Source organism: Saccostrea cucullata, unplaced genomic scaffold (assembly GCF_032062105.1).
Source record: "Saccostrea cucullata isolate Sc308-1 unplaced genomic scaffold, CSIRO_AGI_Scuc_v1 ctg1876, whole genome shotgun sequence".
NCBI lineage: Eukaryota > Metazoa > Mollusca > Bivalvia > Ostreida > Ostreidae > Saccostrea > Saccostrea cuccullata.
The window spans coordinates 219,771-242,924 of record NW_026929714.1 but is presented as its reverse complement, the minus strand read 5'-3'; the positions used below and the strand labels follow the sequence as shown (position 1 = coordinate 242,924).

General features: G+C 34.4%; 2 protein-coding genes across 4 annotated transcripts in view; one reads left to right on the top strand and one right to left on the bottom strand.

Annotated features, from left to right (window-relative positions):
- Positions 1-23,154, top strand: part of LOC134282003 (paired amphipathic helix protein Sin3a-like) — a 41,106-nt gene that overhangs the window by 17,820 nt on the left and 132 nt on the right. The window contains exons 21-27 of one of the 3 annotated variants that reach the window (XM_062764442.1): positions 1,667-1,908; positions 2,092-2,275; positions 3,278-3,447; positions 12,211-12,393; positions 12,575-12,750; positions 13,595-13,811; positions 13,940-14,565. In XM_062764442.1, coding sequence (XP_062620426.1) covers positions 1,667-1,908; positions 2,092-2,275; positions 3,278-3,447; positions 12,211-12,393; positions 12,575-12,750; positions 13,595-13,811; positions 13,940-14,218 — 1,451 coding nt within the window. In that variant the 3' untranslated portion in view covers positions 14,219-14,565. Of the gene's footprint in view, positions 1-1,666; positions 1,909-2,091; positions 2,276-3,277; positions 3,448-12,210; positions 12,394-12,574; positions 12,751-13,594; positions 13,812-13,939; positions 14,566-19,277; positions 19,448-22,863; positions 23,047-23,154 lie in introns of those variants that run through there. The other 2 variants (XM_062764441.1, XR_009995205.1) reach the window with 2 other exon arrangements.
- Positions 9,674-22,337, bottom strand: LOC134282007 (uncharacterized). The gene is given in 4 exon segments (XM_062764445.1): positions 9,674-11,391; positions 20,374-20,629; positions 20,632-22,029; positions 22,288-22,337. Coding segments are annotated over 3 exon segments (3,294 nt in total). The 5' UTR covers positions 21,998-22,029; positions 22,288-22,337; the 3' UTR covers positions 9,674-9,719.

Here is a 23,154-nt window from a genome sequence, read left to right as displayed (position 1 = left end):
TAATTGGCAATTAATGAAAATTTGGTGGCATGTTTTAAAAATCTTCTCAAGAACCACTGTGCCAGGAAAGATGAAACTTATGGGGAATCATCCTCAGGTAGTGTAGATTCAAGTTTGTTCAAATCATGACCCCCGGGGGTAGGGCGGGGACAAAATGGCCGACCAAAGTTTTACATAGAAATATATAGGAAAATTCTTTAAAAATCTTCTTCTCAAGAATGACCAAGCCATAATTCATCATATTTATATGGAAGCATCCTCAGGTAGTGTAGATTCAAGTTTGTTCATATCATGACCCCCGGGGGTAGGGCGGGGCCAAAATGGCCAACCAAAGTTTTACATAGAAATATGTAGGAAAATTCTTTAAAAATCTTCTTCTCAAGAATGACCAAGCCATAATTCATCATATTTATTTGGAAGCATCCTCAGGTAGTGTAGATTCAAGTTTGTTCAAATCATGACCCTCGGGGGTAGGGCGGGGCCAAAATGGCCGACCAAAGTTTTACATAGAAATATGTAGGAAAATTCTTTAAAAATCTTCTTCTTAAGAATGACCAAGCCATAATTCATCATATCTATATGGAAGCATCCTCAGGTAGTGTAGATTCAAGTTTGTTGAAATCATGACCCCCGTGGGTAGGGCGAGGCCAAAATGGCCGACCAAAGTTTTACATAAAATATATAGGAAAATTCTTTAAAAATCATCTTCTTAAAGATAGAAAATCCATGATTGTTCATGGGACTACTTTTGGATTTAACCTTTTCAATAATAAACCAATTTATACTTTGCCTAGCCACAGTGCTCAGGTGAGCGCCCATGGGCCTCTTGTTTAATTATGTATTCATGTGAATCCATTGTGTACGCCATATTTTGTAATACTCTATAAAAATAGTAAAATTTGCTAATTTTTTGCATTTTGAGATGCCCCCTCTGGTAACAAGACGATAGAATTTTGTGTTTCTTACATATATTGTATAATATAGTATTACTCATCAAATATTATAGTTTGAACAAAATGTCTATTGTAGTATTTGTATAATTTGCTTTAAAGTGCTAAAAATTGGCATTTTCCTATATAATCCTATAGTAAATGTACCTGTATTTTGAGACGTCCCTCAAAATTACCTGGAAGGTAATTATATATGGTATAAAAATGCAGAGTTTCGCTAATATAGTTTTCACACAATAAAACTATAGTCGGCCCCCTTAATTCTGTTAGGATTGTAATCATGTAATACGTTGTCATATATCCAAATATCCTAACCTAAGTATTAGTATTCAGTATTCAAAACAAAGACAATTATGTATAATTGAAAAATCAATATTTTTTTTTTCAGAAAAGTTATTTGCTAATTAGATTGAAATAATAATTTACTTATATAATTTACTGTAGATTGTCAAATATACGCATGGAATTAATTAATGCTTTTATTTTATTTAGAAACTCCACATAGCAAAAAAAATTTTGCCTTTATGTATATCATGTATATGGTGCTGAAATCTATGGAAAATCTCTTGAACAAAAACATCAATTTGCTATTTATTATTCTCGCGATTTGACGTTAAAGAACTCATTCTCGATACTAAGTACTTGCGAAAAATATTTTTCTCTGTTTTGTACTGTAGTTTTCATTCAGCCTTACAAATGGATTACATGTGTTGTAGATGATATGGATGTTGATGATGCAGACAAGGAAATGCCAAAAGCAGAAGAAAAGAGAGAATTGGATAAGGACAAATCTGCAAGTTCAGGGAAAAATGGAAAAGAGGGTGAAGAGGTGAAGGTCAAAGAGGAGAAGATTGACCCGGAGATAAAAATGGAGGAAGAAGATGAGAGTAAATCTGCCGACTCGGCTCTTGTCAACGGTGACCAGGAGGAAAACACTAACGACGACGACATGGAGGATGTAAGATTATATGAATTTTTTTTTTAAAAAATCTAAAATCTGTGAATGAATTAAAAAGAATTTTGCACAAGATTTTACTGCTGAATTTCTTCAGTGTTGTAGTTTGTGGTCAAAAAGTTTCTTATATAATTCATGCACATAGTTGCAACTTTTTCTTGAACCTTACTTTTTATGAATTTACAGGATGATGTTTATTCCCTATTCTTTGTAAACAATAATTGGTATCTGTTTTTCCGCCTCCATCAAATTCTCTGTGAACGCCTGTACAAGATATACACGTATTCTGTTAAAATTGCCGCAGAGGAGGCGCAGTGTAGAAAAGACAGAAAGGAATCTACTGCAGTGGCCCTCAGACTCAAAGCTCCAAGTAAGTAATCTTAAGAAGTCTTTAGGGGAAATCTTATATGCTAAGCTGTAAAACATTATATCTGTTATTATGCCCCTCTTCGAAGAAGGGAGGGCATATTGCTTTGCTGCTGTCCGTCGGTCTGTCGGTCCATTTAGTTTCCGTTCATTTTCTTCATAACCGTTGCACATACTGAAATGAAATTTGGTATACAGCTTTATCAGGTAAATATCTGGGTCTACTTATGTTCTGGGTACGATCACACCATTTTTGACAGAGTTATGCCCCTTGGACTTAGAAAAGTTCCACTTATTTGCAGTTTCCGTTCATTTTCTTCGCAGGGGTTGCATATATTGAAATGAAATTTAGTATACAGATTTATGAGCTGAATATCTAGGTCAAGTTCTGTTTTGAGTACGATCAGACCATTTTTGTTAGAGTTATGCCCCTTGGACTCACATATTGAAATGAAATTTAGTATACAGATATATCAGATAAATATCTAGGTCAAATTGTATTTTGGGTATGATCGCTTCCTTTTTGTTAGAGTTATGCCCCTTGGAGTTAGAAAAATTCCACTTATTTGCAGTTTCCATTCATTTTCTTTGCAGAGGTTGCACATATTGAAATGAAATTTAGTATACAGATATATCAGATAAATATCTAGGTCAAGTTCTGTTTTGTGTATGAAATTCAGTATACAGATTTTTCAGCTGAATATCTAGGTCAAGAAATGTTTTGGGTAGGATCGCACCATTTTAGACAGAGTTATGCCCTTTTGGACTTAGAAAAATTCCAATTTGGGGGGAGAGGGGCATAAGTGTTTTACAAACATCTCTTGTTTATGCATGCACAGTACAGTCAATACAACCCCCCTCCCTTCCTTTTTTCATATTTAGTTGAGGGAAAGTTGTACAGTAATTTACATGAATTTGCAGTTATGACAATATTTACAAAAGCTTTAGTCTTATAATACTGAGTTTCTAAATTTTTCATTTGTTATGATTGTTGCCATGGTTACAGGCGAGATTGAGCCAGAGGAGTATTATCCATACTTCCTGGAGATGGTGAAGAGTTTGCTGGACGGGAACCTAGAATCTACACAGTATGAGGACCAGCTAAGAGAGATGTACGGTATCCATGCCTACATCGCCTTCACCATGGAGAAGTTGGTACAGAACCTTGTCAGACAGGTGAGAGGACAAGTTTTAATTTGGAAACGTGTGTGTACTTTGGTATGATGTACACTTGTATACCATGAAATCAGTCATTTTTAATGGGGTTTAATTTTATTTTGTTATGCCCCCCTTCGAAGAAGGGAGGGCATATTGCTTTGCTGCTGTCCGTCGGTCTGTCGGTCCATTTAGTTTCCGTTCATTTTCTTTACAACCGCTGCATATACTGAAATGAAATTTGGTATACAGGTTTATCAGGTGAATATCTAGGTCAAGTTCTGTTTTGGGTACGATCACACCATTTTTGACAGAGTTATGCCCCTTGGACTTAGAAAAATTCCATTTATTTGCAGTTTCCGTTCATTTTCTTTGCAGAGGTTGCACATATTGAAATGAAATTTAGTATACAGATGTTTCAGCTGAATATCTAGGTCGAGTTCTGTTTTGGGTTTGATCGCACCTTTTTTGATAGAGTTATGCCCCTTGGACTTATAAAAATTCCACTTATTTGCCGTTTCCATTCATTTTCTTTGCAGAGATTGCATATATTCAAATGAAATTTAGTATACGGATGTTTCAGCTGAATATCTAGGACAAGTTCTGTTTTGGGTTCGATCACAATTTTTTTGTCAGAGTTATGCCCCTTTGACTTAGAAAAATTCCAATTATTTGCAGTTTCCGTTCATTTTCTTTGCAGAGGTTGCACATAATGAAATAAAATTTAGTATACAGATTTTTCAGCTGAATATCGGAGTCAAGTTTTGTTTTGGGTATGATTGCACCATTTTAGACAGAGTTATGCACTTTTGGACTTAAGAAAAATCCAATTTGGGGGGAGGGGGGCATAAGTGTTTTACAAACATCTCTTGTTATGTGAGATATGGAGAAACCTGTGAATTTATGACCACCACAAAATTCAAAACTTCTGGTCCATTACTAACTTTCTCCAACCAAAAAATCAATCCCCAAAAATCATTTTTTTTTTTCCCTCAAAGGGAAACCTTGAAAAATTGACCCCATGAAAACGTGCAATTTTACAGTAATTCAGTTCTTTTTTTGGGGGGGGGGTTAGGTATTTCAGTGAATAACTATGTCTTACAGTTTTTTCTCCTACAAAACATAATTTTAAAATCTTAACTTTTGAATTTCAAAATGCTATTCCTTCAACAATTTGATCCAGTTTTGATAGGACGTATTACAGAACTAGACTACATTAAGATAAAAAGATAATATCAGTTTTTGTTTTGACAAAAGGCATCAAAAATAGAATTTTCTTTGAGATTTTATCAAAACAGTCTTCCTCTCTTATTTTTTTGATCCATTATAAATAAAAATTGGTACACAAGTTGAATACACAAACAACCATTACTTGTATTAAATAAATTGGTTTTGATTCCAACAAACAGTGTCGTCTGTATGCTTTATTGTCCCCCGAAAGCGAGGGAACATTAAATCTCATTCATCTGTCAGTCTGTAAGTCTGTCAGTCAGTCTGTCTGTCCGTCACAAAAACTTTAACCTTGCTCATAACTTTTGATTTAGTGGAGCAATGACTTTCATATTTCACATGTGTATTCCAAGTGACAAAACCTTTCTTTGGGTACCACCAAATTTGACCTTTTGACCTTGGAGTTTGACCTACTTTTACACAAAAATTCCAAACTTTTACTTTGGCCATAACTTTTGAACGGTAGATACTAGGGCTTTCATATTTCATATATATGTTCTTTGTGGCAAGACCTCTCATTGGATACCAACAATTTTGACCTTGACCTTGGAGATTTCCGTACTTATGAAAAAACTTTAACCTTGGCCATAACTTTTGAATGGTAAGGGCAAGGGCTTTCATACTTCACATATGTTATTATTGTGAGGAGACCTTTCATTGGATACAAAGAACTTTGATCCTTTGACCTTGACCTTGGAGTTTGACCTATTTTTTCACAAAAATTCCAAACTTTTACTTTGGCCATATCTTTTGAATGTTAGATACTAGGGCTTTCATATTTCATATATGTATTCTTTGTGGCAAGACCTCTCATTGGATACCAACAATTTTGACCTTTTGACCTTGACCTTGGAGATTTCCGTACTTATGAAAAAACTTTAACCTTGGTCATAACTTTTGAATGGTAAGGGCTAGGGCTTTCATAATTCACGTATATAATCATTGTGAGGAGACCTTTCATTGGATACCAAGAACTTTGATCCTTTGACCTTGACCTCGGAGTTTGACCTTCTTTAAAAAAAACTCAAGCCTTTCCATAACTTTTGAACGGTTCGGGCAAGGGCTTTCATACTTCACGTATGTAATACTTGTTGCAAGACTTTTCTTAAGAAACTACCAATATATATAATCTATTTTGTCATACGTGGTCATCAAGTTCACTTCCTTATAACTTTTGACTGAGAAGAGAAAGGGCTTTCATATCTGACATGTGCATTACCTTTGACAAGATTTGACACAATATGTGATAAATCAAAGTACTGAAAGTACTGAAAAGCGGTTAGCATGCTTTCATCTAATATGTACCGAAAAAGTGCATAAAATGATGATATTTAAGTATGCATATCTTTGTCCAATTTCATCAGAGAAGAAAAACCCAGACATTCTGTTTTTGTAATACTTTACTCAATAGTAAAACCAATGACATTCCAAACTGATGTCACAGATGGATGCAATCTAATTAAAATTAGATGTTCCGAATCCGCTACTGCTTCTCAAACATCTAACAACATCCTATTTGGGGTCATGTAAGAGTGAATCTTCGATTAGGCAAAGAAAATGGTTCCTCCGAAATCCTGGCTAATAGTTCAGATGAGTTTCTTGTTTTCACTACCCAACCAAAACACCCGAGGAGTTTTGTAGTAAAAAGATATGCATTGCAAAAGTTGTGTTATGTATGACGTGTGGGGTATCTTGTATAGTTTGTGCTCCTTCGTTTGCATTATTCACGTTTAGATGCCAGACTGCAGAAGATACATGAAATTTATTCCAAAATTACTTTAATTCAATTTAATTCAAATTAATTTGAGAACTGTTTACCGAGGCTTGAATCTACATGGCCAAAGTGTTTGTGTTTACTTGTACATGTATTCATAATTGAAAGGTCGCTCTGATGTGACCCCGAATGGGATGTTAGATGTTTCAGAAGCGGTAGCGGATTTGGAACATTTAAATAAATTTTAATAAGATGCATGTTTCAAAATTTAAACATGAGTTTTATTCAGTTTGAAAGACAGGAAGTGCATTTTTAAAAATTCTCTCTTGATGGCATCCAATTGTTCTCTGGATAAAAGAAAATTATGTTGATGTTGAAAATTTCATTGTCTTTTATTCTCTATTGAATCTGAAATTAGGTAATTGTAAAGCCTACTATAACAAACAACTAAAAAATGACAAGTTAAATTCTTTAGATTAATGGATATTGAGTAGTGTAGATCTACAGCTGGCTAGTCAGAGAAAAAAGGATGGCTGAGGAGAGACTTTGTAAATGAATTGATATCAGAGAGATTCAGTTGTGTAGGCTCATCGCGGCAATATAATTAACCTGTCAACGAGGGATGCTTACTTTTTCTAGGCAACGGATCCCACCTCTTGAACTTTCTGGAGTCAGCTTTTCTTCTAAAATCGATCATTGATCATTCTGTATTTTGATACAGATACTGAATACTTCCTTTAGTAATATTATAAACTACTACTTCTACGGGAAGACTGGCGAGTAAACAAGATTATCAAGCTTTATGAAATATATTTTATTGACTTTTCAAACAAGTAAATGTTCCAATAAAGTAAATGGTATATGAGAATCATTTGAAAGAAGTCTTGCACAATATGTCTAGATAAGGATATATAAGGTGTTTTTTATCATATACTCTTCATGCAATATTGTTCTCAAATAAAATATGAAAAGGAAAGTTGTGTAATCAATCAATACTAGTATTTAAAAATTCAAATGTACATTAAAAATCAGTGTAACTTAAGAAGTTATCAGTGTCACTTTCTTCAATATGTCGGTTAAACAATATACACTGATTTCTTTTCTATCAATGTGCCTCTAAACACCTGTATTTTAATTTTATTCTTCTCAAACGTTTAAAACAATAATCGACAAATTGGAGAAATTCAAATTCTAAAAGTATTTTCACAGCTAATATTACGTTCCCTAGGAATCGATCAAATTTTCAAAACTTATAAATAAGCATTAAGTATATATTTTAAATTTTTGCTAATTGCCAAAATTTTTCATACCTCATTCTTCTGTGAAAATATTATCGGTTGATTTTTAGAAGAGGATCACAATGCTGATTAAAATTAATATATATTTCTCCATTTTGTTTTTCAAAATTGATTTTACTACTTTAAGTGCTCCATTATTTTTTACAAAACTAATAGTAAGTAATCCCTTATGATCGATTGTTATAAATTATCAAAGACGGAGTAGAGAATTTATCCCTGGGAGCAGAGCTTTTATAATCTGTTTATTAGACAGAGAAGAAAAGAGAAGAAAAACAAACGTTTCATAGTGGAGGTATCCCTATTGTTTCCATAAAACGTTACAAAAAGTGTAAAACTTACAGATGCGTTCGGTGTTTTTATAAAAGCGCTTTTCATGTATTAACTTAATAAATGGTGTTTCTTAATACTTTGGCAAGGAAAATCAAACTCGATCGAGAGATTTGCTGATGTTTTTGCAGTCTGTAATAACCTCCAACCTCCTGTATAATAAACCGTATCGTTCAACTTTCAAAAATAAACAAACAGTTGCCAGAAATCGCGATCGCGCGATACACATGTAATAAGGACCAAATTCTCAGTTCTTAAAAGTAAGTGTTGTAAGTATTGTCAATGCTTTGGTAAATATACTAATAAGAATTCGATATAATCGTTATAATAGCCACTCTTCATACACAGCATATACTTCGTTAGTACGAAGTGATATAGTAGGGGCTGGCTTTAGTCAGACTTCACAGCATATTGTCAATCTCTAACCAGGGGGCGTATTACGCCGACAGTATACAAATCATTTGCTGAAGTTACCGTTGTCGATAGGTAGCTCCTTGTGGAAGTTTCCGGTTTTGGTTGCAGAAGGATAAGGTTACGAGCGATAAAGCGATGCCGATAGGTAGCGCCTTATGGAGGTTTCCGGTTGCCGACACATGCCATATAGCGGCTAGCGAAGCTAACCGCTTAAAAATGACATCCCACCCACAAAGACACAGAAAGCGGGGGACCACAATTCTTTGAATTTGCTTGTTTAACATTCTTTCAAAATGCTACACCTCCTACTGTTTTTGTTTGCATCTGATTCAGTATTAAAGATGTTGTTTTTTTTGCCTCAGATAATGATATTTATTCAAACTATAAATAATTACAGTATGATAGTTAAGTGTATCTTCTTTTTGTAGTTTAAACAGAATACCGTTTGACAAATACACAGATTTTTTATGTTCATACAATCAATGTCTCTGGTTTGTTATGCCCCCGTAAACGAAGTTTCAGGGGTATATAGTTTTTGTCGTGTCCGTCTGTCTCTCTGTCTGTCTCTCTGTTTGTCTGTTTGTCCCCAAAAACTTTAACCTTGCCCATAACTTTTGATTTAGTGAAGCTATGACTTTCATATTTCATATGTGTATTCCTTGTGACAAGACCTTTCTTTGGGTACCACCAAATTTGACCTTTTGACCTTGACCTTGGGGTTTGACCCACTTTAGCATGAAAATTTTAAAATTTTACTTTGGCCATATCTTTTGAACAGTAGAAACCAGGACATTTATACTTCACATATGTAATGTTTGTTAAAAGACCTTTCACTGGATACCAACAACTTTGACCCTTTGACCTTGACCTTGTAGACTTCTCTACTTGTAAAAAAAACTTTAACCTTGGCCATAACTTTTGAAAGGTAAGGGATAGGGCTTTCATACTTCATATATGTAATCCTTGTGAGAAGACCCTTCATTGAATACCAAGAACTTTGACCATTTGACCTTGACCTTTGAGATTGACTTACTTTAAAAAAGCAAACCTTGACCATAACTTTTAAAGAGTTAGGGCTAGTGCTTTCATACTTAACATATTTGATTCTTATGACATGACCCTTCATTTGATAACCTTAACTTTGACCCTTTGACCTTGGAGTTTGACCTACTTTTTAAGAAATTGAACGTTGACCATAACTTCTGAACGGTTAGGGCTAGGGCTTTCATGCTCTGCATACGTATTTTACAAACACATCTTGTTTTTGGTATGTATCTCAGTGACATAAACTTTCAGTTACAATGAAGTATTTACATATATTTGATTTTTTTCACTTTACCACGGCCCCACTCAGTCACAAAGAGGTTGTCTCTGCTGTCTACACATAAACCCCATGGATGGTGTAGATAACAGTTATCAATGTAACGGAGAAACTGTCCGTCCTGATCTAGGATGTGGATACTGTGGTCGTCACTGTCTGAAATCAGGATTTGACTCTGGCTGTCAGTTGTGATGCCAAGTGGACAGAATGGTCCCTTGGTAGTTGGATGACCAGTGTATCTAAATCGGAGTTTTCCTGCCTGATTAACCACCACTACTGCACTGACCCCATTGTCAGCCACACAGATATCAAGGTTCCTGTTCTCACTGATGTGTTTCATGTAACCAGATGAATAGAGAGGTTTATATTTACTATCAAACTGAATGGTTTGTTTCTCTGTGGAGCCAGAGTAACGGACAACTTTTGATTGTTTTTTATCATCACTGTCCATGGTAACCAGGAGGTCACCAGAGGAGGTACTACAGACATAGCAAGGAGTCCACCCCCGTAGTCTGATCACTACTTGTATCTTTTTATTCTTCACTATGTTTACAGTTCTTGTATCAGGGTCAGTATAAACTAGATCTCCACTATTTGTCACAGCTATGTCACGTGGATTGTTCCCTGACTTGGTTTGAATTGACCCCAGTAGTTCACCCTGGAAGCTGTAGAGTTTCATGATTTTGTCATAGCCATGTGTCCATATTCCTTCATCACTGAGACAGGTAACACTGCATTGTAACATATACCCAGTGTCTATGGTGGTGATAAGCTCTGGTTTATCAAGCAGTGGATTGACTGGAGGACAGGATACATCTTCTGGTGTCTTCATTGTGTAGCCATGTTCTTCTGTTGTAATGGATAATGCTGACAGATAACCAAACATTTTATTAAATTGGTCTGTGTCGATCTGATGAGGAGAGAAACTTGGTAATAAAGCATTGACTTTTGGAGGTAAACTCCTAAATTTAACATTCCTGGATTTGTAAGCAGAGATTAGGGAGACATCATTGGAGTCTAGCATTTTCTTCAGATCCAAAACACTCTGCTTTACTTCAGAAGTAATGTGTTTAATTTCTTTTTCCTGTTTGTTTAGAACAGTTAGGTGTCTTTCCTTCATCTCATCAATTTCAGATTTTCTTCTGTTGACAATGATGTTAATTTCTCTGTGCCAATTTTCTCCTTGTTTGGTGACATCTGTTGTCAGTTTCTCATAATGTTTTTCAGAGTTTACTTTTAGAGAGTTTATATCTAGTGTTATTTCTTCGTATGTTGGATAGATTCTTTTCTCTAATTCTTCCAAGTCTTTCTCTAAATCCTTTGTTTTAGAGCTTAGTTTTTTCAGAATATCTGTAAATTTATGTCCATGATGTTTATCAGAGGAGATGCAGGTAGAACAGACATGAATGTCACATTTCTCACAGTAAGATACACAGTGATTCTCGGTATGGTATGGACATTTTGGATAATTATAAGGAGCAGAAGTTCTGTGTTTGTAAGGTACAACCTTGTGTCTTTTTGATGAATCAGAGAGATGCTCCCCAACACAAGCCTTACACAGGTTAATCTGACAAAGTTCACAATGACTCTGTAACGCTGCTCTTTGACACAGGTCACAAAGGAGGAGAACTTGAGCTCTGTCCAGGGGATCCATTAATATTCTCACTTAACCAAGTCTAGGTGTTGCTGTTTAAAAAAAAATGAAAATTGTAAAGTGTGTCCTGTGTTGAGGATTAGTCATGGGTTTATGTACATACATAGATACTTGTGAATGTAATCTCAAATCTCCATGCTGAGACCACTATTGTATATCATAAAACAGTAAAATCATGCACAATTATATTGTTCTCTACGTTTTGAAGGAGACCTACTTTAAAAAAAAATATTTGTTAATTCAGATAGGAGATAAGTTGTACAAAATGTTTGATATTAGAATTGAACTAATGTCTTACCTGTAAAATCAATATGGCTCCTTTAGTTCTGTCTGACAATCTACTTCCTGGTGTTGGCTTGCCAGGTCATGTGATTTAAATACCTGTCAATATATAGGCCACTTGAATAATTTTTTATTTAGCATATTTGGTATTTAAGATAGGAGCATAATTACATTCATGAAATTCTCAAAATAGACATGAAAGAGGATATTTTAGATGTATTGATCAAATTATAAATTGACTGTTGCAATGAATTTAAAAGAAAAGTAACTCATGTGTTTATAAAACTATTTATCATTTATCTTGAATTTTTATCATATTCAGAAATCTGACCCGAAAATCTCTAAATAATTTAGAATATTTTGATACATGTATAATCAAATTGTAGATTATGTTACTCAAAGTAGTTGCTGGTTGTCAAAAATAAATATGAAAAAAAAATTCTTGTCACAGTAACATACATTATGATTGTTAAATAAGAGTATCACTCTCTGTACAAAAAGACCCTGATTTGGAATCATATATATTGTCTATTCTATTCTGTAGATGCAGCACATTGTCCAGGATGAGGTCTGTGTGAAGATCACTGCATTGTTCCAGGAAGAACGCAAGAACAACGCCACAGGGGGACGAGTGGCCACTGTCCATCAGCGGTCAGCCAAGGAGAGTGCTTACCAGAAAAAGGCCGAACAATGTCTCAGTGAGGAAAACTGCTTCAAGGTTGTCATTGTAAGTAAGAGGGAAGAGGATAACAAAATTTCCTCAGAATGCAATTTCTTTTACTTTAAAAAAAACTTGACTATTTTTGTGCTGTTGTACATATTTTAATTGCGGGTTCAGTATTTGCTGTTTCGTATCGTAAACCCATGGTTAGCTCAAACATTTTGTAAAAAATCTTTATTTTCAACAGTTCAAGAAAGAGTGTAAGTTGACCTTTGAACTCCTGGACACTGACCATGAGCAGTCTGATGATCCAATAGAAGTGGAGCGTTGGTCTGAGTATGTAGAGAAGTACGTCTCCAAGGACGACACTGTGTCAGAAGACTTGAAAGAACACCTTAACCGTAAACCTGTCTTCTTACCCAGGTAATTTATTCACACACAGGCCATCTTTAAAAAATTGGTTGTCTCCCAACCAACTGACAAAAATGACCTGAATCAATACTTATTTAGCATTCCAAGACACAATATTTTTCTTCTTTTTTACCACTCTTCTGTCAACGAATATGTTAAAATTTTCTGCAAATTGTTTTTTTCCACCTACCATACTTACCAACCCAACCCAATAGAGGAGGGAGGGGGGCAAACATTATATTAAAGGTGGGCCCATGTAGTTATATTAACTCAGGTTATTTTCCATAAACTAGAAATCATATGTACATGTAAAAAACCACTAGGCAATCATGATGAGATTTTGAAATTGTGACTGTAAATACACAGCGCACCTTTTGAACCAAGGATTTGACATTGAATTAATTATTCATTATGAGGTTTTAAATTTGTTGTTGAAGAAAATTAGGTGTTTCATGACCCTGACTTCAGTTCAAAGGTCAAAAGGATTAAGACAGGATTAAAATTTTGAAGGAGGAGCTAATCATATTATCTGAATACTGTTTTGTAACCCTGTAAATACATATAAATGTGTGTGTCACATGATTTTGAATAAATTAAGAAAGACAGGAGAGGGTATATTAAAATTGAAAAAGTCATAACTTCATCAAAATTGTCAGCTCCTCAAAGGATTTTTTGTGTCCTGTTTTTGTGTAACCTAGGAATTGTATAGAAAAGGATTTTCCTTTGTACATGTTGTATGAATGAATAATGGTAAACAGGCAATATACATTGAAAGCCTACGTTGAGCAAATTTTGCACTTTTTATCCAACTCTTCTTTATATTGTTTTACATTATGAAATTACTCATTTGCTGTAGGAATGTGAGACAGTGGAGACTTCACCAGAAGAATCAGAAATCTCGGTCAGACACAGAGACAGAGGAAATTCCAGGGTCCCCTAAACAGTCAACAGAGGATATGGACATACTGGACAACACAGAGTGTAAATTTAACGTCAACTCATTCAAAATTGTGTACGTCGTTAACAGCGAATACTATCTGTACAAGCGTACAGCACTCACCAAGGCAAGGGAGGTAAGCACATAGAAGTAATAACAAGTTTTATTACATGTATATTGTTTGTCATTACTTGGAAGATTTTCTAAATTTCTTTCAATCATTATCAATTACTTTTTAAAACAATTTAAATTTTATCATTGCAGTCACACAAGAGAGTGTCCCTAAAGCTCCATGACAAATTCTCCACCTGGATAAATCGCTGGAGGGAGGAAAATTTAACGGAAGATCAGAAGTCAGTGTGCGAGGATTGGCTGATGGGACGTACTGAGGATCTAGTGGCATGTACCACCACAAAGGAGTCGTGCGGTGCCGAGGATGCCACGCCCTACTTCACCTTTAACAAATACAAGGTGGAGTATGAATACGAGACCAAAAGTGAGGCAGGGGAACCAGCTGAACCAGTCAAAGAGGCCACCAGTTAAGGAGGATACAATGAAGCTACTAATAACAACCTTAGTTTCAGCAAATACTTGGTTTACATTATCTGAATATAAATATAAGAGGAACATGAACTGATGCAGTTAAAGTTAGAGGAATGGATACAATTAAACAAAACTCTTTTTTCTATATCTGAAAGGGCAAATGCATTCAACTGATTGTCATTATTTACATAGGTTGACAGTTTGTAGATGATGATGAATTTCTATTTCTTAAAGGTTGCCTGTCATATAATCATGGGAATATTTAGATTTTATTTACACATGCCTGTTTATTTCATGCCAACATGCAGGTTATTGCTGTAGAATTAAAAATGTCATCAGATTGATTGTATGTACCGTATATACTCACCTATAAGTCGGTTTTTTGGGAGTTAATATCGAAACTCTGTGTCCGAATAGAGATTTAATATATATGATCTTAAATATAAGATAAATACAACCGACTAAAAGTATGTAAATAAAACAAGAGATTTAATATTTGATCTTAAAAGATAAAAGTTGTAAATAAGATTTTGGCTGTATATACATCTGTGTTATATAGAATAACCTTGTAGGTATACTTGTTATTTTAATTCAGGAATGTGAATTTGATTACCTAGAGAAAGTTTCTAATCCCTCATTTAAGTTTGTTTGTTGTATATGATCGTAAGAGAACTGAGTTATAGTTCACTTTTTATTGTATATTTTTATTAATTACATATTTGAGTCATTCATCTATCATACTCCATGTCCATCTGACTTTGCATATTGCATAGACACATTGTATATTTATTTAAATTATGTGTAAGAGATCATATTTTGATAAGATTTGCTATTTGCAACATTGAAGTTTTGTTTTTGTCCATGTGTTTTAAAGGTATGTAAAATGAATTAATCAGAGCCCTGTTAAAAACTGCAAAAATTGTGTAACTCATCCTCTAAAACAAGTAAACTTGTCTACATTGAGGCATGATATAGGAGGTGTGGTAATACGATCCGCAAATCGTTATTCTCATTGAAAAATATTTTTCATCATTTATAACTCTGTCTCTTTAAAATAAAATCATTTTGTGAATAGAGACTGCATGACAATTACATTACTACATGTAATTCCTTGGACTTGAATTATATGACTGGGATATGATATATATACCTCTTATTATTGTAAAATATTGCTTGTAAATAGTCATAAAGCTCTGAATTGCATTGAAGATTGTAACAAATGCAACTTGTAAGATTGTAGCATTACATTTCTATTACATATTGCAATGTAATATTTGTGTCATTAAATTTTCCAAACTGGTCAAACAGATAATGTTATTATATATTACATTTATTACAAATTACATTGTAATACTTTTGTACATGAATTTTTCTCTTTTGGTCAAACTGATGCTGTCTTTTCATTTTCCTTAACTTGGTCAGATACTTTCACTTTGTTGGTCATATATTTTCACTTTGTGTATGTTTAGTGTAGAAAAAACTGTATTAAAAGTAATAAGTCTAAATTTTTGTCATATGTAATTTATGCGTTTCACTCTGATTGGCTGACACAGAAATCTAAATAACCTTCTTGTTTTATGACAAATTTCAATGAACTTGAAGATTTGGGGATTTATTGCAAGGTAGTTATACAAAAATATGTACAGGTAAGAGAATTCTTGAAAATGGGAATGTATGTAACTGTGCCGTAGTTTTGTTGCTTGAAACTTAAAATGGACGCATTCTTTGATTCGGAAAAAGGATAAAATAGAGAATAAAGAGCAATAAGCGTCAATACATTCAGCTGTTATTATATTCAATGCAAAGATATATATGCATCTATGCTAAATTCATTTTGAGTTATTTCTCGTGTATTCAATAAATATGTGCTGAATTAAATATGTAGGTAAATATATGAAAGTATTTAAGGAAAATATATGTATGTGGAAAAATTCAGAAAAAGTGGAATCACATGCTTTGAAATTTTATTTGCTGTAATACCTGTTCGGCTATATTGAAATACGTTTCAGATAAAGCATTCTTTAAAATAAAGTGTGAATCTTTCAATACAAAAGTATTACCAAATTTTATTAAGGTGGTAGGAAATGGGACACCTTAAGGGAGAGATGGAGTCGTTTGTGGAACATCTATAGAGGGGGGTGTGTAAGTACCAGGTCTGGGGGCCATAAAACCAAGATGAGCTCACTTTTGATCCCAGTCTCACTTTTACCAAAAGAACATATACAGCTTTGGTTCCAAGTCAATTTGTCCGGATATGTGAAGCATCCGGATATCTGAATCACCAGTTAAATAAGACAGAGTAATATTTTAAATTTTCGTTCCGGTGAAAAATCGTCCGGATGCTGAAGCATCCGGATATCTGGCGTCCGGATATCTGAATGTCCACTGTAGTGGAAAAGTGAGACTGAGTTCAAAAGTGAGCTCGTCTAACAGGCCAGGTCTGTCTACTACCTGACCAGACCAGACTAAGAGCACCGTAAGGGAGTCATGTGTGGAACATCTCTATAACGGGACGTTTATATGTACCTGTTACTTATACTGCCAGACCATACCAGACTTGGAATAAAAAAAAAATGAATAATGCAGACAATTTAAAAGTGATATGTCACTTAAATGTTTTCTAGGTTAAAATCGTCTCCCTTGGTTTTAAGCCCCTAATGGAGACTGAACTAAGTAGTCAAGTTGTTAAACAACCAGGAGAATTTACTGGTCAATTCCTGCCAGGCGTCAATGGTTCATCTGATGAGGGATATTTAAGTACTGAGGATTTAATGGGAAAACAAGTTTATGTAGGGGGGGGGGGGGGGCAATTTTTTTGATGGAAAAGTAAGTATAGATGTCATTGAGATTTTCATCGTGGGAGAAGGTAAACCTAATGTTGAAATTTGCATGCAAGTTCAAGGAAGTACCTGGTTGGAAAATCTTTGTATACTCTAGTAGTACATTTGTAACTGTCGGCTAATTGTAGTTTGTGTGCTATTGAAGAACTATACTAAAGGTCAATTTTCTTAAATTAAATCGAGATACAATGATGCATCTGAATGTACGTAGATTTAGCTGAGATACAGTGTGTATCTAAATGATGAAAATCTGATAACTGAAATACATCTGACAAAAATTGCCTTGAAATTGGTTAAGTGTAATATTTTTGAGAATTGTTTCCGTCTAATATCGCTATCAACTTCTGTTATCATTTTTATGTTATTGTCGCTGTCTTTGTCAATGGGGTTATACACATTGGCATGGATGTTGATGATGCAGACAAGGAAAAGCCAAAGCAGAAGAAAAGAAAGAACTGCAGAAGGACAGATCTTCAAATTCAGAGAAAAATGGAAAAGAGGCTGAAGAGGTGAAGGTCAAAGAGGAGAAGGTTGACCCTGAGATAAAAATGGTGGAAGAAGACGAGAGTAAGTCTGCAGACTCCGCTGTTGTCAACGGCGACCAGGAGGAAAACACCAACGACGAAGACATGGAGGATGTAAGGAATTTGGGGGGGGGGGGGGGTGTTCTTAAAAAAAATTGAATATTGCCAAGTAACTTAAAAGATTTTTGTACAAGATATTGCTAAATTTCTGTAACATGAACTAGATAGAGTCCAAACAGTTACTGATTTTTATTAGCTTATACAAAAAATGACGAGTAACAATTTTTTTACTGCGTAATTTCTGTAATGTTATAGTTTCTTTTCAAACAGTTTCTTTAAAATAAATGCACATTTATTTTCAGGATGATGTTTATTCCCTGTTCTTTATCAACAATAACTGGTATCTGTTTTTCCGCCTCCATCAAATTCTGTGTGAACGCCTGTACAAGATAAGCTATTGTACTTCCAGTTCTTCTCTATTGTAGTGAAATATGGGGAGTGGATCTCTCATCCAAAGATATTTCAAATGTTGAAAATTTTCACTTAAAATTCATTAAAGACATCCTTGGAGTGCACTGCAAAACATCCAATGCTGGTTGTTTAGCAGAACTTAAAAGACTACCACTTTGGTCCAAAATTTCCCTCTCAAGTATCAAATATTGGAATCACCTGAAAACTTCTGATTCTTTGGCCTTTAAACTTTACCAATCCACAATTAACTGTAATTCTTGGACTAAGAAATTATTTTCTATTCTTGATAATCTTGGATTCTCTAACATTACAAAATATACAGGTTCCATCCAACACCTTTTACCAAACATTAAACAAAGAATCATAGATCAGTGCACTCAAGAGCAAACATCAAAAATCTTTGGTTCAGAAAAACTTGATCTTTTCAAGAAAGTATACTGGAAAAAGAAGTCCTTATGTTGATTTACTCAAAAAAAGATCTGAGAGATCCTCTCTTAGTAAAATTAGACTAAGCGCACATAAACTTGCAATAGAAAGTGGTAGATATATTTCCACATCAAGAAATGAAAGATATTGTAATGTTTGTAATACTGGTGTGATTGAGGATGAAATACATTTTCTTTTTCACTGTAATTCTTACTCTAAGCTAAGAAACGCATTCTTTAGTAATATTTATAACATAACAAAGAAAAATATTAATCTTAGCAATGAGAAATATATGCTACAATTATGTATAAACAGTAATATACAAAAAGTCTTGAAAGTTACTGTTAAATTTATCAGAGACTGTTTTGATCTTAGAAGTCAATTACTTGACAATTCTTGAAAAAATATGTAAACATTATTTAATGTTGTTCAGTGGGCCTTTGCCAATTATTGTAATTGTGTTTGTGCCAATAAAGTATTTGTATTTGTATACACATATTCTGTTAAAATTGACGCAGAGGAGGCACAGTATAGAAAAGACAGAAAGGAATCTACTGCAGTGGCCCTCAGACTCAAAGCTCCAAGAAAGTAATCTCAAGAGGAATTCCAATCCCCTCTCCCCCCCCCCTATCCCATCTACATGTAATTTAATTTGAGTAAAAGTTGCTCATTCTTACAGTAGTTTACATGAAATTATGTTATCATAATTTACAAAAGCTTAAGTCTTCTTAAAGCATTAAGGGTATTGATTTGAATTGGTTGCCAAGACAATGGTTATGATTGTTGCCATGGTTACAGTTGAGATTGAGCCAGAGGAGTACTATCCATACTTCCTGGAGATGGTCAAGAGTTTGCTGGACGGGAACTTAGAATCCACACAGTACGAGGACCAGCAAAGAGAGATGTACGGTATCCATGCTTACATCGCCTTCACCATGGAGAAGTTGGTACAGAACCTTGTCAGACAGGTGAGAAGATAATAGTTTAAATTAATTAGGAAGCTTGAGTCTATATACTATGGTATGATGTAGACTTGTATACCTTGTAATCACTCTTTTTTTTTTTTTTTTTTGAGGTATGGAGAAACCCATGAATTTATGGCCACCACAAAATTCAAAATTTCTGGTCCATTACTAACTTTTTCCAACCACAAAATGAAATCCCCATGAATCATTTTTCCTTCAAAGGGAAACCTTGAAAAATTGACCCTATGAAAATAATTGATTTTACAGAAAGTTCAGTAGTTTTTTTTTTGTTCTTAGTCATATAAGTATATAAATAGGTCTACAGTCAGGGGTGGTACTGAAATCAGTCATTTTTGAAAATGATGGATAATGGTCATTTCTTCTAAGTATATAATGTACACAATTTTCTGATTTTTGTAAATATGACGTCTTTTCATCATATTTCCATTCTCAAGTCAATTTTCCCATCCCATTTACTACAGTAATTAGATATAGTACACTATCCTGCCATAGACCCTTGTGTAGAGAAACATCTTGACAAGTAATTGAAACCAAAATAATTTAGCGCGCCCCGTAAAACTAATGAGATAATTAAGTGCGCCCAGACCTAACAATTTGATAAAAAATGATGAAAAACAGTCATTTTTAATATCAGAGATAACTCTATTTCTAAAATAAATTTCAAAATAGAAATGACTGTTTTTCATCATTTTACTAAAAAAAAGATGAATTTTTAAAAATGATGATTTTTAGTCATTAAATTGATTTTTAATAATGATTGAAATTCATCTTTTTTTAGTAAAATGATGAAAAACAGTTTCAATGTCTTATGTTTAGAGTTTTTTGTCTCGAAAATCAGTCACTTAAACATTCAGTGACAATGAATTATTTACATGTATTTGATTTTCTTCACTTTATCACTGTAAAACTCGGCTACAAAGAGGTTGTCTCTGCTATCTACACATAAACCCCATGGATTGTATAGATGACAGTTATCAATGTAACGGAGGAACTGTCCGTCCTGATCTAGGATGTGGATACAGTGGTTGTTACTTTCAACTGTCAGGATCTGACTCTGGCTGTCTGTTGTGATGCCGCGTGGATTAAATGATCCCTTGGTAGTAGGGGGATGACCAGTGTATCTAAATCTCAGTTTTCCAGCTTGATTAACCACCACTACTGCACAGCCTTATTGTCAGCCACACAAATATCCAGATTCCTGTTCTCACTGATGTATTTAAAATAACCAGATGAATAGAGAGGTTTACCTTTATCATCAAACTGAATGGTTTGTTTCTCTGTGGAGCCAGAGTAACGGACAACTTTTGATTGTGTATCATCATCACTTTCCATGGAAACCAGGAGGTCACCAGAAAAGGTACTACAGATGTTGTAGGGTATCCACCCCTGTAGTCTGATCACTTCCCGTATCTGTTTATTCTTCACTACATTTACAGTTCTTGTACCTTGGTCAGTATAAACTAGATCTCCACTCCTTGTCACTGCTATGTCACATGGATGGTTCCCAGACCTGGTTTGGATGGATTTCAGTAGTTTGCCCTGGATGTTGTAGAGTTGCATGATTTTGCCATTGCCACTTGTCCAGATTTCTTCATCACTGAAACAATTAACACTCGTCAGATATCTACACTCCATGTCTAAAGAGAAGATAAGCTCTGGTTTATCAAACAGTGCTTTAACTTGGGGACAGGATACAGTTTCTGGTGTCTTCATTGTGTAGCCATGTTCGTCTGTTGTAATGGATAATGCTGACAGAGAACCAAACATCTGATGGAGCTGTTCTGTGTTGATCTGATGAGGAGAGAAACTTGGTAATGAAACATTGACTTTAGGAGGTAAACTTCTGAATTCAGCATTCCTGGATTTGTAAGCAGAGGTTAAGGAGACATCATTGGAATCCAGCGTTTTCTTCAGATCAAGTATGCTCTGTTTTACTTCAGATATAATCTGTATGATTTCTTTTTCCTGTTTGTGTAGAACAGTAAGGTGTCTTTTCTTCATCTCATCAATTTCAGATTTTCTTCTGTTGACAATGATGTTAATTACTCTGTGCCAGTCTTCTCCTTGTTTGGTGACAGCTGTTGTCAGTTTCTCATAATGTTTTTCAGAGTTTACTTTGAGAGAGTTTATATCTAGTGCTATTTCTTCATATGTGGGGTAGATTCTTTTCTCTAATTCTTCCAAGTCTTTTTCTAAACCCTTTGTTTTAGAACTTAGTTTTTTCAGAACATCTGTAAATATATGCCCATGATGTTTATCAGAGGAGATACAGATAGTACAGACAGGAATGTCACATTTCTCACAGTAAAGTTCACAATGTTTCTGGGAATGGTTTGGACAGTCTGGGTAGTTAGGTGTAGAAGTTCTGTGTTTATATGGTACAACATTATGTCGTTTGGATGAATCAGAGAGATGCTCCCCTACACAGGCCTTACACAGGTTAACCTGACAAAGTTCACAATGACTCTGTAATGCAGCTCTTTGACACAGGTCACAAAGGAGGAGTACTTGAGCTCTGTCCAGGGGATCCATTAATATTCTCACTTAACCAAGTCTAGGTGTAGCTGTTTTAAATAAAAAAACAAAATTGTAAAGTTTTTCCTGTGTTGATGATTAGTTCTGGGTTAATACATACATAGATACTTGTGAATATAATCTCAAATCTCCATGCTGATACCACTATTGTATGTCATAAACAGTAAAATCATGCACAATTATACTACTTTTTGAAGGAGACCTACTTTTAAAAAAATTATTTGTTAATTCAGATAGGAGATAATTTGTACAAAATGTGTGATTTTAGAATTGAAATAATGCCTTACCTGTAAATTCAACATGGCTCCTTTAGTTCTGTCTGACAATCTACTTCCTGGTGTTGGCTTGCCCGGTCATGTGATTTAAATACCTGTCAATATATAGGCCTCTTGAATAAATTTTTATTTAGCATATTTGGTATTTAAGAAAAGATTATAATTACATTTATGAAATTATCAAAATAGACAAGAAGGAGGATACTCTAGATGAATTGACAAAATTATAAAATGACTATTGCAATGAATTTAAAAGAAAAGTAACTCATGTGTCAATAAAACTATGTACATTTATCTTGAATTTTTATCATATTCAGAAAACAGAGTTCAGAATTTCTAAGTAATTTAGATAAAAATGTTTTTTTTAGCTCTACTTGTCAGAAACTAGAGTATTTTAATACATGTATGTCAAATTGTAGATTATGCTACTCAAAGAAGTTGCTGGTTGTCAAAAATAAATGTGAAAAAAAGTTTTCTTGCCTCAGTAACATACATTATGATTGTTAAATAAGAGTATCAGAGTGTATTTGTATATGCTCAAAAGGGCCCTTATTCGGAATAATATACGTTCTCTATTCTATTTTGTAGATGCAGCACATTGTACAAGATGAGGTTTGTGTGAAGATTACTGCATTGTTCCAGGAGGAACAAAAGAACAACGCCACCGGGGGGCGAGTGGCCACTGTCCACCAGCGGTAAGCCAAGGAGAGCGCTTACCAGAAAAAGGCCGAACAGTGCCTCAGTGAGGAAAACTGCTTCAAAGTTGTCATTGTAAGTAAGATGGAAGGAGAAAACAGAATTTCCTCAGAATGCAAAAATCTTTAATCTTAGCTATTTTTGTTCTGTTTTTCATATTTTAATTGCGTGTTCAGTATTTGC